Genomic DNA, 18,620 nt, shown 5'->3' on the forward strand with positions numbered 1-18,620 from the left:
TTCTATCTTGTTTCTCCAAAGACTAGTTTTCTGTTTCTAACTAAACTGGATTTAAGTTCCAAGCTCCCTCTTGCCAAATTGGCAACAACGCATCTCTGCTCAGTTCTTCCAGTGTCTTTGTGTCAGCCAGTGGTGTGGGATTTTTATGCCCACGTCCATTCTCTCTGAAGCACCTTCCACTTCAGAATGCTCCCCCGTCACTGCCTAACTGTTCTTCTAACCTCTGCTCTCCGACACCTCAAGCTTGTAAGCCCCTGGCTTTCTACTGTTCCAACTATTTGCACATTTGACTGCACTTGGAGAAAAGCTGAAAATTTGCATATCTAAAAAGATATAACTCTTATTTTCCAAGGTAGATTCTTCCAAGGTAAAATAATTTTATAACTGTAAAGAGCAGAAAGATTCTATTAAAGCTATTATGTCTCTATCAAAATCCACAAGTCTTGTTAAGTTTTAGAATGATAAAGACTTGAACATGTGAATTTTATGGGAAATATAGGAGAGACAAAGAGAGGAAGAAAGAGAGGAGAACCTCCATTATTCTCTTACCACTGATCCTAGGGCAAAAGACTCATATCCACATACTTTAGATCTAAACATTAAATACCCCAAATCAAGATAGTCAAGTGTTAAATAAAGCATGTTCTATTTTCTTTCATTTATAAGTACACGCTCTTAATATTCCGGAAGGCCAAGTTTGTTTTTAGAATTCTCAGACTCAAAGGTCAAGAAAACTATCTCTGGATATGTAGTCCACTCCCTTTTCCCATCCCAGCTACATCCCCCACTTCAGGAGTCAGAGGTACTTGTTTCTGGGCTCTCCAACCCAAGCCAGTTGTCAAAGCATCCATTCAGGAAACTCAGGTCTTGATTCCTGGTCCAAAGAGATGAAGAGAAGGTGCAATATGTAGAAAACACAAGCAACAGGTAGGCTGAGCCCTTAGTTCGAAGCACCATTGGTCCCATATGCAGAAGCAATTGAGCAGTACCCTCCACACTACTGGGGCTTTGGGAAGGGATTCCTTTTGTCCAGGTCTATGGATGAAACTAAGTGATGAACTTGATAGTCAGTGCTGGGGCTCTCACTCTGTCTCTACGTTGACTTCCTGGTTTCTCTGTGTTGTGCGTGTTTGTTTTTCCTAGTGGGCTGTTTATCACCATTCATGACAGGGGCCACATTGCAACAATGCTGAACTCTTGGCCAGAAGAAACCATTAAGGTATGCTCTTGTTTTTATTACTATTTCTCTGTTGTTGGATGAATCGCTATGGTCTGCATAGGAATCATTTCCACCTAGAAAATGAGCCACTCTGACACTGAAGACAGCAGACTGTCTACTCTCCCCAGGCCTGCTATAGCCAGACACACATGCAGCACAGAGCAGAGACTGATGTTAACCAAGCACTTGTGAAAACTTACTCATTGTTCTCATTAATATTAGTCTGAAGAAAGAAGTGTTCAACATGGATTGGTACCTGGTAGATATATACAGTGCCCTTTTCCTATGGGAAACAGGGAGAAATTATAGAATCTCTTCTGGAGTCACTCATATGTCATAAGTTAAAAAAAAAAAAGAAGACAGACACACAAAAGACTAACCAGGTAGAACTGAATGAGAGGTAAGTGAGGTACCCAGAAAGAGCTGAGGATGACTGCAGAGGTAGGCTTCAAGGGGGAAAAGACACCAGAACTGGGCTTTGGAGTGAAGGTAGAGTTTGCATAGTCAGGATTTCAAAATGAAGATGTATGCATGAACCTTCTGCACAAAGAGAAAAAGCTTATGATAAGCAAGACTGCCACCTGGGTATGTGTACCCAAGGTGACCCAGTAATCAGGAGCGCAGAGTGACAAAGCAAGCCTGGCACTGCTCTCTGAAGATCAATTTCAGTCAAGAATGTCAGAAGTACCGGGCATGGTGGCACACACCTTTAATCCCAGCACTCAGGAGGCAGAGGTAGGATAACGGCTGTGAGTTCGAGGCCAGCCTGGGATTACAGAGTGAGTTCCAGGTCAACTTGGGCTACAGTGAGACCTGACCTCAAAATAAAGTCAGAAGAAAATGAGCAGAAAGCAAATATATTAATTTTTAAATATGAAGTGTGTGACTTTATAAAAATTATTAGCTTCTGGCTAAGCCCTCAGCTCTCCTTCTGCTATAAGGACTTTGATGAAAGAGTTTGAGGAACCCTGGCATCCAAGGCCATTGCCATGTCTGGAAACAACATGAGCCACAGGGGCTGGAGCTGACTAAGTCCAGTGTAACTTCTAGGGCTACTGCTCACCTCACCCTGCCGCCCCTGGGAGACTGTGGTCCTCTGCTATCTTCTCTGCAAAACGTCTTGCCCTCTTCACCCTGCCAGTTCCCTTAGCCCTCCTCACTCCTCTCCAAAGAGTAACAAATGCAGCCTCTTACCCACCTCTCTTTGGGTTTCACCCACATCTGGCTTTCTCTGGAGAACGTGATCCTTTAGAATCAGCTCAGAAAAGGATGTTGGCTCTCAAGAGCCAGGTCTCAGCTACAGCCAAAGCTTCGTCAACCTTTGGCCTCCATAGGTATATGCACCTACAGTTGCACATATGCCACCACATAAGTGCACCCACACATATGAACCTGCATACACACACACACACACACCTGAACACACAAGATACATTTTTTTAACATGGGTTAGGAAAATGACTCATCAGGTAAAGGTGCTTGCTTGCAAAGTCCGCTGGTTCAGGTTTGATTCCCTAGTAACCACAGAAAGCCAGATGCACAAAATGGCACATGCATCTGGAACTCATGTGCAGTGGCCCTAACACACTTACTCTTGTTCTCATTTTCACTTTCTCACTCTCTCTCAAATAATTGAATATATTTTCAAAATTTTCATAAAATGAAAAAGGCATTGATTTTTCCCCCCAGAATTCCTTATATCATGTTTGGGAATAGAATACAAATTCAAAATAGAACCTTAGGAATTGAATAGCTACTGACCTCAATAAACATGTTTGAAGTCCTTCTAAATATTGAGTGCTAATTTCCAGATAGATGGCAACAGTGATTCTGGAGGATTGAAAACAGATGCTTTGTGGTCACCCTAGAGGAGGGGGGCGGCTCAAGCAGGTCCCAGGTAGAGAGCAAGAGCAACTGGACCTCCAAGGGGATTGGAAGGACATGCACTGATCAGGGCCGATGAGTGGCCTCTAACTCAGTCACATTTGTTCAGAATTCAGTATTTCTTCTGAAAGAGTTCTCTAGGACCCTGGGGTAAAGCTGTTCCGGGACCAAATTCAAGGAGTACATACTCTGGTAGATAGGCTTGCCAGCGAACAAGGATAGAACATCATTTCTTTGCTACCCAGAAAAGGAGTGTGCAAGACAAGGTACAAAGAGACCTCTGGTGTCCACCCTCCCTGTGAGATGCCAGAGTAGGCCAGTGAATGTTGTGCAACCTCACCCTTTATTCCTACCACACTTCAGAGAAGCCCCAGTGATTACATACAGAAAGCAAGCCTGGTTTTCCTACCAGACACATAGGGCTTCTGGTCTTGAACCTCCCATGTGCCTGCTGAATGTGCAGACACCCTCCCTGAGTGCTATTTTCCTACTGTAAAGATTAACCATAATGTTTGTAGACATTGACAATCAACTGAATGAGCATTGTCAAAACAGGGGCAAGGGTGGGTAGCAGGGGGAGCTACAGCACTCATAGGCATGCAGGGCCTAAGGGAAGCCAAGGAAGTGAGGGGCCCTCCTGGGAATCAGAGGCCACATATGAGCGGTCAGATGACTTGATCCCCAGACACATCTGATTTGGATCTCATTGGTTGTTGAAAACTATGAACTTAGAGGCAACATTTTAAAATCAGACTTCATTTAAAACAAATATCAAAGCACTTGAATCTCTGGCTTCTTCTCTGGAAAAATTAGGAATATTGTGTTTATTGGACTGTCCCTGGCATTCCTCAGTCCCTTATCTTGACCTATTCACAAGCCTTTCTCTGTAGGTTCCCTCCCTCCCTGCACACGCAAGGTAACCTTTCAGAAGCTCAAAATGTTCTAAGCTATAGCCTTTCTATTTTCCTTTTTTTTTGTTGTTGTTCTTTATTTTTATTTATTTATTTGAGAGCAACAGACAGAGAGAGAAATAGGCAGAGAGAGAGAATGGGCATGCCGGGTCCTCCAGCCACTGCAAAATGAACTCCAGATGCATGTGCCATCTTGTGCATCTGGCTTATGTGGATCCTGGGGAATTGAACCTTGAACCAGGGTCCTTAGTCTTCACAGGCAAGTGCTTAACCACTAAGCCATCTCTCCAGCCCAATATAGCCTTTCTATTTTTTAATGTATTTCCTTCAGTTGCCTTAAAAATATGAGGCAACAATCTCCCCACCTTCACAGTGTTAGGACTTACCAGTGTCTCTGAGAGACAAAGAATCTAAGAGGTTATGTTCCTTTCAAGTGAGGAGTAGAAACACAATCTAAAACTAAGGAATATGCATTATTTACATTCCAGATCAGGGGAGAAGAATGAAGAGAGGAAGAAGAAGAGGATGAGGAAGGGAAAGAATGAGAAAGAAGTATGGAACCAAAGGGAGAGGAAGGAGAGGTTTATACAATGGACTGTAGGAAGCCCATGATCATAGCTACAAGTCTAAGGAAGCAAAGAGCCATGATCATCCAGCAAGTCCTTGGTCATTCCCATTGGATCCACAAGGGCTAAAGGGCATCCCTAGTAAATTAGAAAATGTCATAGGTCTGAAGTAGCCAGGCAAAGAAGGAACCTAGCATACCATCCTCCAAAGTCCCCCTTGTTATCTGAAAGGCAAGGGACTTAAAACTTACCAGATATCCACATAAGGAAAATGTGATTTTTGCCATTCCAGAAAATTGTTGCTGACTTTTAAAACCCAAGAAGGCTGCCTAGATTTTAATTAAGCATTTTGACAAAACCCACTGAACCATTGGTTCTCATCATTAGTGGCATTGCCATCATGAAAAATGGGATATACCATCTTCTGTCTGAACTTATAAATGTAAACCAGCCCTGAATTCTGTCCAATGCAGAAGTGACTTCATGCTCTATGTTGGATTTATCCTATTGCTTCACATTTATTAGTATGTGTCACTTTGCAGGCCATGGAGTTAATTGCTGAGAAATCAAAAATGGTTCAACCCAGGGCTGGAGAGATGGCTCAGCAGTTAAGGTGCTTGCCTGCAAAGCCTAAGGGACCATATTCTATTCCCCAGTGCCCTTGTAGAGCCAGATACACAAAGTAATGCATGCATCAGGAGTTGATTTGCAGTGGCTAGAGGCCCTTGCATGGACATTCTCTCTTTCTCTCTCTTTCTCATAAATAAAAAAAATTTTTTAAAGTAATACAACCCAATACTTGCCCCTAAAATGCTTAGAACTATTATGAAAGACAAGGAAAGTATAAGGAAGAGAGTAATAGCTACTTTGGACAAGTGAACTGCTCTAAGAATTCAAAGGAGGGAGTGATGAATCCAAAGGGAAGCTTCGAGGAGGAGGTTCTTTTGAACTGTTCCTTGAGCCCTACAAATTGGTAAAATTCCTATCAAGGAAATAGAAGAGTTGAGTAAAATGCTACCTACTTAAGAAGTATAAAGCTCATGTGAAATTAGAAGTATTTTTGTTAGGATGGAGAAGAAGCAAAAATTCAAAGGTCAGATGAAACCTAACTCATGAAAATACTGAAGATCAAGCTAAGATACCTGAGGTTTATTTGACAGATCAAGCTGACATTAGATGTTGTATGAGCATGCTTGGAGAAATAAAATGAAATGAGGAGAGTCTGAGAGCAAAAGACCAGTCAGAACATTATAAAGTCTTGGGTGAGTGGTGGATGGTCTGGTCCAAGAAAGCAAAAATAGGCTGGAGAGATGGCTTAGCAGTTAAGCACTTGCCTGTGAAACCTAAGGACCCTGGTTCGAGGCTCGGTTCCCCAGGACCCACATTAGCCAGATGCACAAGGGGGTGCACACGTCTGGAGTTCGTTTGCAGTGGCTGGAAGCCCTGGTGTGCCCATTCTCTCTCTCTCTCCCTCTTTCACTCTCTCAGTCACTCTCAAATAAATAAATAAGAAGGAACAGAAAAAGCAAAAATAATATGAAGATAATTGAATCAATGCCAGGAAATGGAGCAGGTCATTGCAACAGGACTTTGTGGCCAATTGGCCAAGGATTTCTGATGACGGAGAACTTAGGAAATGTGAGGAAATCAGAGAAAAAGTCAACAAAGTAAAAATGTTTGAAAGGAGGAAGAAGGGGGAAAGTATTCATTTGTTTAGACTTGTGGAATTTGAGGGGAATATGGTACATCCATTTGGCTGGGTCCAATAGTTAGCTACAAGTGTCATCTGCTTAATCATGAGTCCAGCATAGTACCATATGATGGCTAATGCATAAAAAAAGGAAGTTTATTAAACTTTTAACTTTAGAAGTTTGTGGCTTGAGCATCAGCTCAGCATTGGGGAATATCTCACAAGAAATGCCTTCACAATGCAGAAGGGGGGAGATGTGAAGGTGGGAGGTGACATGTCAGACTGGAAGCCAGAGAGACCACAGTGGGATTGCTCTTGCTCTTTCGACCTTCACATTTGTGTCAGCTCACTGGAGTCACACAAACACTATTTTGATCTCTTCCAAAGACAGTGCCTACCGCTTCCCACATGAGCTCTCAGAAAGACAAGTCACACTAAAACCACAAGCAGCGTGACCCCCAGATGCCCCAGATGTTATGCCGTACCTTATGTGAGTCTTGGCACTCAACAGGGACTTAACTGTTTGTAGACGGAAGGGAGGTGACAGGAAGTGTGTGTTGTAATAGATGTAACCAGGGCTGATAGTTCAAAGGAAGGGAAATCTTCATTAAACTGCAACGTGCTGAATTTGTCCTACTGGAGAATGGTGCAAAAGGCCTTCCAGGAAGAAGGACGACAGTAGTAGAGAGATATTGTATTCCTCAGAGTGAAGACACCACTGCCCAAAGATGTGACTGCATGCAGATGTAGTGGAAGATAACTTTCAGAAGGTTTGTTGGGTTCAGGTCATTTTAGAGGTGTCCAGAAGGACAATTAGAAGCTATTGAAAGTATTTAAGCCTGGAAATGAGATAATGAAAATGACCTTTTGACACAATGAAACTGGCGGTGGTTGGCAGGAGAAAATAGGAGAAAGACAGAGACAAGCACCCCATGGTGATATTGCAGGAAGTCAACACTTTGAACAGCATACAGGGAAATGGGTAATAGATGGTGATCCATTCCCTCGGAGAAGCTGAAGCCCAGGACATTTCCAGGCTGGGAGCAACAGCAAAGAACACTCTACCGCCACCCTAGGCTTGTTGAAATAATGCCCCAGAAGATGCGTTCAGCACAGTGCCTATGCTTCATTTTGTACTGCTTACTGCCCCCTAAACAGAGCAAGTTCAGAACCAATGGGAAGCCAAATGAGAAAGCTTTGACTTAGAGAGAAGGTAGAGAAATGCCCAGAGTTTGGGCCCCCAGAGGTAACTTGAGAGAGAGAGGTTCCAGCTAGAGATACAGTCGGGTGACCAGAGGCAGAGGCAAAGAGGGGCGTGCTGCTGCAGCCGGGAAGAACTGGCCAGGAGTACAGGAGTTGTAGTTCAGTGGAGACAGAGCCCTGACACAGAATCCCAACGCCTCCCTGGAATCCTGCAGCATCCACAAACAAGGTGATCTTGGCAAGTCACTGGGGCTTTCTAAGATACCTGACACAGAACCATCCATCCAGTACCTGGAATATGGCTAGAGCTTGACAAATACATGTAGACCATGAAGGCCTTGAGCCATAGTTGCATGAAACACCAGGAACAGTTTTTTCTACCTGCCCAGGCCAATGCAGGGGTTGTGGGAGGTGGAGGTGAGATATGTGTTGTAAACACTAACCATAGAGGTCATAGACCCATCAAAGGGGGAATATCATGATTTTCCTGACTCTGCTGCATTCTCTGGCCCTCCCTTCCAGAAGGGCAGGAGTGTTTTTAGAATCTTTACACCTATTCCTACTAAAAGGCAGCTGCAGCCTGTGTGTGCTGTCACCCTTAGAGAGATGAGAGAGAGCTATAAGTACAAAGACAGCACATGTGTTTATCTCTTTATCCCAGCACCCAGTATTGTCCCTGTGTACCTAAACTAAATTCCAAGGGGCCCATGGTTAGCCAAGCAGGACATCCACGCTCAGAGTTGGTCTTAAATCCAGAACTCAATGGAAGGATGGGTGGCTCACAGATTTAACTATCTTAGGAATGAAAGGAGTCTATGATGGTAAGGAGGCTGTTCTGACCTATAAACAATTGAGAGATTGTCATTATAATATTTCACCATCTAATTCCTGCCTAACTTCCCATTTTGTTCTCACATATAACTGACACATCCCTGCTTCCCACACACACAGACTAAATACCTCCCATCTTTATGCTGGACCTTAACTTCCTTTTCCTTCAACTGTCATTCTCTCCTCTTCACCCTCACAATCTCCACCTGTCCAAGGACTGGCCTGTGGGTCACCCTCATCTACAAATGGCTAAATCTGCAGGAGCAGGTCATCCTCCCAGAACCCCTCAACCTCTGCTGCCTGTGCACTGTCCCGCTGCACTCTGGCCTGCATTCCAAAGCCATAATCGTTAACAAGCATGTTCTGTCTATTTTTGACACCTTTTTGGAGGACTGGGTCCATGCATGCTTGTCTTTCCAGGTGAGCAGACGGATGTGGTAGCGTCTTGCTAGCAGAGTAAGTGCTTCATAGTTATAGTATATAGTTATAGTTAACTATATACTTAGTCAGTGAAGAAATGTGCATCCATCATAATCATGTAACCATATCTATCATTGCCATGAGCTTCAGCATCTGTTCATTTACAATAGGTAAGCCTGGAGCCAACGCCGTTTCTAGCACATAGTTGGTGTACAAAGAACTCGGTGGTTCTTTGCTATATGCAAAAGGCAACCGTAGCACATCTTGAGGCTGCCTGATCAGAAAAGAAATGGAGATTCTAGGAGGCATCACAGGCTCTGCTCTTTGCACGGTGGATATACCACAGCCTGGGAGCAAGCTGGGGAGCACTTACATCGGCCTCGAAACCTTGGAGCTGTAGCAGCAGCACGAACACTTGCTTTCCATTTTCTCCCTTCATTACATCCTTCCCTCCCTGCCCTCAACCCCAAGTGTCTGTTTAGTTTCTCTGAGGAAGAATGACTGGATGTGGTTTCCTTCCAGCTGTTTCTGCAGCAACTCCACACCCCAACTCCAAACCTCAGAATGAGGAGCTGGTATCTGTCTGTAACTTTGCCTCTGTGGGGTTTCTCACTCACGTGCCAGAGAAGATCAGACCCTTGCAGCTGATGAACCCTGTGGGCTTTATCCCAGATAGGCTGCTTTATCCACGCCCCCCCCCCCCCCCCCCCCCCGACACACACATACTCAAGAGAATCCAGTTGTAAGCTTGACTGCTAAGATGTTGAAATGAGCAATTGGTCAAGCTCCTGATTGAGGGCATCCCACTGTGTTTTTCAGGCCGTGGTGGTGACTGATGGGGAGCGCATACTGGGCTTAGGAGACCTGGGCTGCTATGGCATGGGCATCCCTGTGGGCAAGTTGGCCCTGTACACAGCATGTGGAGGTGTGAACCCGCAGCACTGCCTGCCTGTGATGCTGGATGTCGGCACCAACAATCAGGTAACGCTGCCAGAGCCAGGAGCTCTGGGGTAGGAAGTGGGTAGAGAGGGGAACTCTTCTGTTATTTAATTGCATCCACACAGCGATGGGACATTCCTTTCCCAGCATCCCCTTTAACAAGGCATTCACCTCACTCAGGGGTGCAGGAGAGGAGGTACATCTTGCTAGTTGTTCTCCCCTCACAGCCCCGTCCGCTCGGGGGTACTTCTGTGCCCCTGACGAACCCTATTTGTGCTTCCTGTCTCCCATTGCTTCCATGAGCCCATGCAACTTGCAAACCCCTTGAAACCATTCTCGGACCCACCGTGAAGAGAGTCTAGCTGTTGGAGGTAAGAGTGGGCTGTGTTTTCAGCATTTTCAAGACAAGCTGCCTGAGTGAAAGGGCGAAAGCTCAAAGCACCTGAGTCACAGAGTGAAATGTCCAAAACAGGCAGAAGAGTGTCCTGTCAACCCAGCGAGAGAAACTGAGCGGAATCATGGGTGACTAAAGGAGTTCAACCCAAGCCAGGGCCTTGTCTATTCTGGGTACCACCACGGGACACTGTGTGCGCATGTCCATGACTCTCTACCTCAGAAAAGGTGTCCAAGAATTCCTTCCCTTTCATTTAAACATTGTTTGTTTAATGGAAACAATTTGTTCTGTTTTGCTCAGAGAATACCAAATATGTTTCTATAAAATTATGTTTTGCAAATTATAATTAACGATACAAAATAATGGGTTTCATTATGGTATCTTCTTTTTTTTCTTTCGGTTTTTCAAGGTAGGGTCTCACTGTAGCCAAGGCTGACCTGGAATTCACTATGTAGTCTCAGGGTGACCTCCAATTCAGGGCGATCCTCCTACCTCTGCCTCCCACGTGCTGGGATTAAAGGCGTGTGCCACCATGCTCAGCTTCGTTATGATATCTTCATACATGTATATAATGGACTTTGAAAGAATGCCTTCTTGACAACATTTAAGTTTTGAGTTTAAGACCAATACATGTTGTTTTTTCAAAGATTAAACTCCAGAGGCTGGGAGGTGGCCCCACTCTTGCCATACAAGCATGAGGACCTAGTTTAGATCCCACCATCCATGTAAATGCTGGGCATGCTGGTCTGTGCCTGAAATTCCACCCTAGGGAAGCAGAGACAGCACTGGGACTTGCTAGCTAACAAGTCTAGCAGAACCAGTAAACTTCAGGTTCAGTGAGAGATCTTGTCTCGAAAAATAAGATGGAGAGTAATTGAGGATGACAACATCAATCTCTGGGTTCCACACACACATGCACATGCACACATGCATGCATGAACACCTGAAGAAACATGTACACCCATACACACACATATATACACATGCAAAATAAAATAAAATCTAGAGAAGGGTTTAAAATATCAGTCGTGAGCTGGAGAAATTGCTCAGTGGTTAAGGTACTTAACCTGAAAAGTCTAAGGACCCAGGTTTGATTCTCCAGTACCCACATAAAGCCAGATGGACAAGGTGGCACATATATCTGGAGTTCATTTGCAATGGCTAGAGGACCTGGAGTGCCCATTCTCTCCCTCTCCCTCTCTCTCTCTGTCTCTCTCTTGCTCCTCCCTCTGTATCTGCCTCTCTCTCAAATAAATAAATAAAATATTTAAGTATCATTCATAGGATCAGTGCTAATAATTTTTTGCATTTTAGTGTATTTTCTTCTAGCCTTTTTTCCTCTAAAAACACTTATGACAACCAAATTTTGCAGTTATGTTACCTATGATGTTTTAGACAGAGTTTTGAAAATATTTTTATTTTATTTTTTTGAGGTAAAGTCCCACTCTAGCCAAGGCTGACCTGGAACTCACTCTGTGGTACCAAGCTGGTCTTGAACTTGCAGCAATCTTCCTACCTCTGTCTCTTGAGTGCTTGGATTTAAGGTGTGCATCACCATGCCCAGCTTTTTATTTTAGTTTAAATAATTTCTTACATGTATATAATTGTTTTTGATCACATGCACCCCCCCCGTCAGCCTCTCATAGTCCCCCTTCTCACTCCCAACAAACCCTTCTTCCCAAATAATCTCCTTCCAGCTTTCATGTCTTTTTGTGTGTGTGACACACTGAGATAGTTTAGGGTTGCTCACAGGAGCATGGATGGGGGAGGGCTGTTTACTGGAGTCTTCCCAGAGGAGCTCCTGGTGGTTACTGGAGGAGGGGAGTCGTGATCTGCAGTGGTATACAGCCACTGGTAAGCTGCCTATTCTACTTTTGAAGCTTAAAATATGTTATGAATTTTCTCTCAGGTCAGTAACTGTTACTCTGCCATGTCACTTTAATGTCACTGTTGTATCGTAATTCACATAAGAAGCCCTGAGCAGTTTGGACATTTAGATCATGTCTAGACTTATAGCACAGTTAAACTCAGATACTCCTTTGTAGATCAGGCTTTGTCCCAATCTCTAATATATCTCTAGGATAAATTACTAAAAATATAACTGTTGCTGTAAGCAAGTCATTTACTTTAATTTTTTACTTGATTGTCAAAAAGGGAATGATTATTTCTATTCTATAGTGATATTTCCTTTGTTATTCCTGTGTATTTGTGTGTGCATGTGTGTATGCATTGGGACACGTGTGTGTGTGTGTGTGTGTGTGTGTGTGTGTGTGTGTGCACATGGAGGCTAGAGGTTAACATCAGGTGTGTTCCTTAATCACTGCCCTCTATTTCTGGAGACAGGGTTTCATTTCCAGGACCCCCTGTCTCGGCCTCTGTAGTTCTGGGACTACAGGCAGGCTGCCACAACCCCAGCATCTCCCTAGCTGCGGGGGATTCCAACTCCAGTCCTCATACTTGAGCAGCAAGATCTCCATCACTGCATCATCTCTCCAGCCATGGTGACGTCTCTTAAGAAAATGTGTGAAGACTCTCTGCATGGATTTCCTCCATTCTTGAGGAAGCAGTCGCTACGGTGGCTAGCAAGGACTGATGCTTCGTCAGGCTTCATCCACAGACTCCCTCCAATGAAGGAGCATCCGGGAGGCCTTGCCTGAGAGCCAGCATGGAGGAGAGGGCAGAGGGCAGGAGGCAGGAGGAGTGGGGAAAAGACTAGACTTAGAAACAGTGACCCTTGTCCCAGTACTACTGACTAGCCAGGCGGGTCACTCCACCTCTTTCTTTGTAGGCTTGATCCCCTTCCAAGACAATAAGAAACTGGAGTAGAAGGTTTCTGAGCATCTTACTCCTTCTAAAAAACCTTCCACTCCACATGCCTCCTTGCCAACCTGGTAGACTGAAAACTGGATGGGGGCACAAGCCTTATCGCTTCCCAACAGGACTAGAGTTTTGCTCTGTACTGTGTTCCCTCCTCCAGACAAATGTCTGAGTTTATGCTCGGCTCCTTCTCTGCCTTAAAGAATGTGTCTTTTGCTTGTGTGGAGGAGCACAGCAACCCAGTTGTTCTTCCAGCACTTCCTACCACATTGCATATAGATTTGAGACCCTCACTCTGCCTGTCATGTAGAAGCTGGTCCTACATAAGAAGGGACACAGCTTTAGTTCAATTCTGAGGCCATTACATTCCTAGGAATGGTGTTGATCACCTGTAAGAGATTCATTAGAACCCTTTGTTGTTGAAGGTCCAGCATCCAGCATGATGTGCTAAATTTCAGTTTATTACAAACCCAGCACAAGAGATGGCTACAAACCAGTGGCAATCTTGAGCCAGGACCTTACACCCAGACTTAGTCTTGCAATAACCTGTGAGCACAGCATCTGCCACTGCTTTCATTTTCCACATCAGGAAACCGAGGTCTAGAGAGTTCAATTTGCTCAAAAGGATCTGCCACCCATGGTAAGATTGGAATCCTAGTTGGAAACTGGGTTCCTCTTGCCAACAGTACCCTTGCCAGCATTCCATTGTTCTACAGGTAAATATCATCTCTTGATTTTCAGAATTTTCATTACTAAAGTAACTTTATGATATTATTTGATTTTTAAGGAAATGGCATTCTTCCATGATACTCCATTTGTGTCCCTTTCCAGTGTTTGTCTACACATATACATGGTATTAGCTGGTTGTAATCCTAATGTACCTGTAATTCTGTTCTAACTCTTTCAATTATGGTAATTTTGTGAACAATTTCTCTTTACTTATTTAATAAAAGTTTATTGAATGTTTAGTAGGTGTTGGGCACTCTTCTAGGCATGTAGGAAGTGAGAAGCAGGCCTGGATGTTTTATTCCAGTTGTCAGGATTTCAGCACTATCACCCAGTTGATCATTTTAGTGGGTCATGCATCTACTCAAGGTGCCTGCTTCACCCTCAAGTGCTTCAGAACAACATTAGGAATACAGTGATTTCTCTCTCTCTTCACATGTATTTGCTGTTACCCACACTCACAGTTCTTAAAAAAAATGTGTGTGTGTGTTAACAAGATACTTTCCCCATGTCTTAGGGTTCATCTTTTGCACAGAGCAAGCTTGGGCTACAGGAGAGGGAAGCTTGGCGTGACAGCAAGCCTGGCAGCAGTGGAGCATGGAGGGTGCTGTTTGAAGCATTTTAGTGTCAGAACTAGACCAGCTGTGTATATGTCTCTACAAAAACTCCTGAGGCAACAGCAACTTTAACCGAAGTTAAAATCACTCCTCCAAGTTTCCTGTTGAAAGAGAACATCTGCTGTCTACAGCCTCAAAACTGAGTCACTTTTACCTGCCAACGCTAAAGAGGTTTGGAAAAATAAATACGTGGAGCAATGGACATCCCATGGTTAAGTGCCAAGGACACAGGGGGAAGGAGCCCCTTTCAGTTATAGCCATGTGCAGATGAAACAAAGCACAAGATGGTCACATTGTCCAAGTGTGGTGGTTTGAATGTAAAATGTCCCTCCTAGACTCATGTTCTTGAATATTTAATACCCAGTTGGTGATGCTGTTTGAGAAGGCTGTGGAACCTATAGGAACCTTGCTGGAGGAATTGTGCCCCTGAGGATGAGCCTTAGCTATTGCAGTCCATCCCCACTTGCCAGTTGACTCTCTGCTCCTCTGCTGATGGTCAGAGGTGACACCAGCTGCCTGTTCCTGCCAAGCTTTCCCTGCCATGATGAAACTTCCCCTCAAAACTATAGGCAGAAAGTAACCCCTTTTCTTCCATGGCTGCTTCTGATCAGGTGTTTCGTCACAGCAATGAGAAAGTAACTGCTACACCAAAATAGAAGGGAACAAAAGCCATCTCATTCAACTCTTTCATTTGATGTGGGAAAAGAGGCCCAGAGCAGAAATGCCTTCCCCTAGAACCAGCTTCAAGCTCTGTAGTCCTCCTATTCTATGCCAAGGTCCACTGGGGCACACCATGGGGCTTGGCTTTCTCGTGGTTCTGTTGAGCCTTGAACATCTTCCAGTGGAAGTTGGAAGCCTCTATTTGCCTCTCATGGAATTGCTGTGTGACCCTCTGGCACTGTCTGCTCCAGGAGACAAACACAGATCATCAGCAGAGCTGGCGACCTTGTCTTGAGCAATGGGGAGATTGCTGAGGAAACAGCGTCAGCAGCTGCTCTGCAATTTTGCAAGATGTCACTGTGAGTAATGAACACTGCCTCAGAATGCCGTCAGAGAGCTCACTCTCTGCACATATGTAGTCAGCGAGGATGCCACCCCCAGGATCTTTGTAGCTTACTCTTAGGCTCATCTACATATCCCAAGAAATGAACAATACATAAGACTGGGACTCTGAGGGGAAAGAGTGATATGACCACAGTGTGAACCCAACCCCACAGCCTCCCAGCTCCACACATGCTGTGTGTGATCTCTTAGTGTGCCTTTTGCTGTCTTCCAACTCCCCCAGTGACATGCCCAGCGACGAGAAGAAAAACCACTTGTTTTCCATAATATTGTGTCTCCAAGGAAAACCGTAGGAAGGAAAGCTGGGCAAACAGCCCTGGAAGGTGTACTCAACCCCTGACTCCCAGGGCAGAGGGGGAAGTTCCAGTTTACCCTCTGGATAAATTCCTTCAGCTACAGTTATAACCATTGATTTACTTGGTTCCAAATGGCACTTAGAAACTAACAGGAAAGATTTAGTCATTAAGTGAATAGTTAGGCGACAGGGTACCTTCTAGGCACAGAGTTTGGAAATAAATAAGTGGAGTACCCCCACCTTGGGAAGAGCTCTGTTCTAGAAATCATAGTGTCTTCTCTCTTGCTCCCATCAGTGTATTTTGTGAATGTGAACAGCTCACATAAGCTTCCCAAGCCTTGGAATTCTCTTAGAGGAAGCTATACTCAGTATTTCCCAGACCTTCTGGGTTTTTACCCTGACATCGGCGCAGCCCAATCATGAGACTCATACAGCTCATACTAGTAAATGCTTTTGAAAGGTTTGCTCTGTGCCAGCACCATGACTATCCTGGGGGAGACATGAGTGAGTAAGAAACAGCCTTTTCTTCAAGGACTTGCATTATATCACAGAAATAATGATCCTTTTTTAACAGAAAAGAAAAGTAAAGCAGAGAGAAGTTAAATTTCCTGCCAAAGCCACAAAATTAGTTAAGTAACAGTGTGAATTCAAAGTCAGATTCATCCAGTTCCAAAGTGCAGAACCCCTTTTTCCACACTGAGGGTACACAAGGAAGAACATCCTGACCACACCCGTTCCTCTGTAGGACAATATCTTCTTATTTTAAGATTCCTTCTGCCTGTGTTGAGAGGGATGCCAGAATTAGCAGACAAAAATGCAAGATACCAGTTAAATTTCAAATAAACAGTCATTTTTTAAAATTATTTATTTATTTGCTTATTTGACAGATAGAGACAGAGGAAGAGGCATATAGAGAGAATGGGTGCACCAGGGCTTCCAGCCACTGCAAATGAACTCCAGACACATGCACCACCTTGTGCATCTGGCTTACATGGGTCCTGGGGAATCAAACATGGATCCTTAGGCTTTGTGGGCATATGCCTTAACCACTAAGCCATCTCTCCAGCCCAACAGTCATTTTTTTAGCACAATTATGTCTCATGTAACACTTGGGACATATTTAAGATGAACAAAAACATTAAATTATTACCAATCTGACATTCAAATTTAAGTGGTCATCTTATATTTGGTTACCCTTTGGCTGGCAATAATGCTATATGCTAAAAACATCCTTGATAAATGTATACACGTGTGCATATGAGGAAGTCATGCTAGATGAGGGGAGGCTGCAAGAGGGTGGTCCAGGATAGCGAATGCTCCCATACCTTGCTGCAGTCAATCTTTTGTGCAGGTCAACTGGTGAGATGCAGGAAACAACGTGGACTATCTCTCCCACATCCTGTTAAGTTGGCTGTGGGGCCTCCACTCCCTGCTGCTTTCCTCCTGCCAGAGGAGAGTTATCTGACTAGAAACTTCCCACCCTGGTCACAAGGAACTCTGAATCTTCCCAGCCATTACTGAACTCTTCTGGGAAGACCAGGCAGAGGATGAGGAGTTGCTGCCTGGTTCCCTGACTCCCACAGCAACAAGTGATGGGGAGAGGAAGATGCTACCATGAGAATGTTCAAAGCTGGGCTCAGCGAGTTTGGGCAATTTGTTTAAATCCTCAAACTCTAACTTCTTATTATCTGTAAAACAGACATGAGAATAGATCAGACTATCAGAAGGACAAAATGATTAAAGTACTTAAAGGCTCTGCAAACATTTTTAGTGCCATTTCCATATGGAATTTTTTTCTAGTTTTGTGGTTAGTTTTGAAGTGTCTCACGCATAGATCATTGTATTGTACAAATAAAACATCAAGTCTTTTTTTTTGCTGGGTGTGGTGATTAATGCCTTTAATTCCAGTATTGAGGTAAGAGGATTGTTGTGAGCTACAGGCTAGCTTGCGCTACAGAATTTGTTCCAGGTCAGCCTGGGCTAGAATGGGACCATCCTTCAAAAAAACATATAAGCTTTTTGGATTCTGGTATCTGTAATAGTTACCTTTCTTGTTACTATCATAAATACTTAAAATAAGCAACTTAAGGGCTAGAGAGATGACTCAGCAGTTAAGACACTTGGCTGCAAAGCCTAACAACTGGGCTTTGATTCCCCTGCACTCACATAAATCCAGATGCACAAAGTGACACATGCATTTGGAGTTTGTTGCAGTGGCTAGATGCTCTGGCATGTCCATTCTTTCTTTCTCTTGTGTATGCCTTCTCTGCCCCCCCTTTCCCTCTCCCATTTCTCTCTGCTTGTAAAAATAATAATAATAATAATAATAATAATAATAATAATAAAATATTCTTTAAATAAAATAAGCAACTTAAGGGAGAATTTGATTTGGCAGACAGTTTCAGGGGGTCAGTCCAGTCCATCTCCACCATTGCAGGAATGCGTGAGCTGGAGTACGTCATGGCTGGGGCAGCAGTGGCATGGGGTGGTGGGTAGAAGTAGATAGGTAGGCCTGGAATCAGGGCTGGGCTCTGACCCGTAATGCCTGCCTCCGCACTGCTTCCAACTAGGTCCCACCTCCTAAAGGTTCTACAACCTCCCAAAACACCACCAGCAGCCGGGTAACACACAAACCTGTGGGGGACAGTTCCCACTCAAACCCTAACAGAGTCACCCTCATGCCTCAACAGTATCTCATTATGGCTGATCTTTCATCTCTACTAAGACACATTGGAGGAAAAAATGAAAGTCCAAACATTCTTCAGCATCACTGGCAAATTTGACTCACCAGAAACTGTATGTGCAGCATGAAGAATTCACTCTATGCTGCCCGCTGCACTAGGATGGAAATCTGTAACTTGGCAGCATCACACATCATAAATCACCACGAAACCTTCTAATCTCTGTAAGAACTAGGAAAATAAGCATTTTTTTTTTTTTTGCAAATGCCAAGTTACACCATTCTCAATCATTTTTATGTGTTCCTGTCCAGGGTGTGTGTATGTGTGTGTGTTTAGATAGTTGTAACTATGATATCTGTGCAAGT

At 44.1% G+C, this 18,620-nt stretch overlaps 1 protein-coding gene across 4 annotated transcripts in view; it reads left to right on the forward strand.

The window, feature by feature from the left end:
- The window catches only part of Me3 (malic enzyme 3), a 193,905-nt gene that overhangs the window by 122,652 nt on the left and 52,633 nt on the right, over positions 1-18,620 (forward strand). For all 4 annotated transcript variants that reach the window (XM_045144838.1, XM_045144837.1, XM_045144840.1 and 1 more), the window contains 2 exons: positions 1,144-1,219; positions 9,544-9,705. In XM_045144838.1, coding sequence (XP_045000773.1) covers positions 1,144-1,219; positions 9,544-9,705 — 238 coding nt within the window. The remainder of the gene's footprint in view (positions 1-1,143; positions 1,220-9,543; positions 9,706-18,620) is intronic.

This window comes from Jaculus jaculus, chromosome 3, assembly GCF_020740685.1.
Source record: "Jaculus jaculus isolate mJacJac1 chromosome 3, mJacJac1.mat.Y.cur, whole genome shotgun sequence".
Lineage (NCBI taxonomy): Eukaryota > Metazoa > Chordata > Mammalia > Rodentia > Dipodidae > Jaculus > Jaculus jaculus.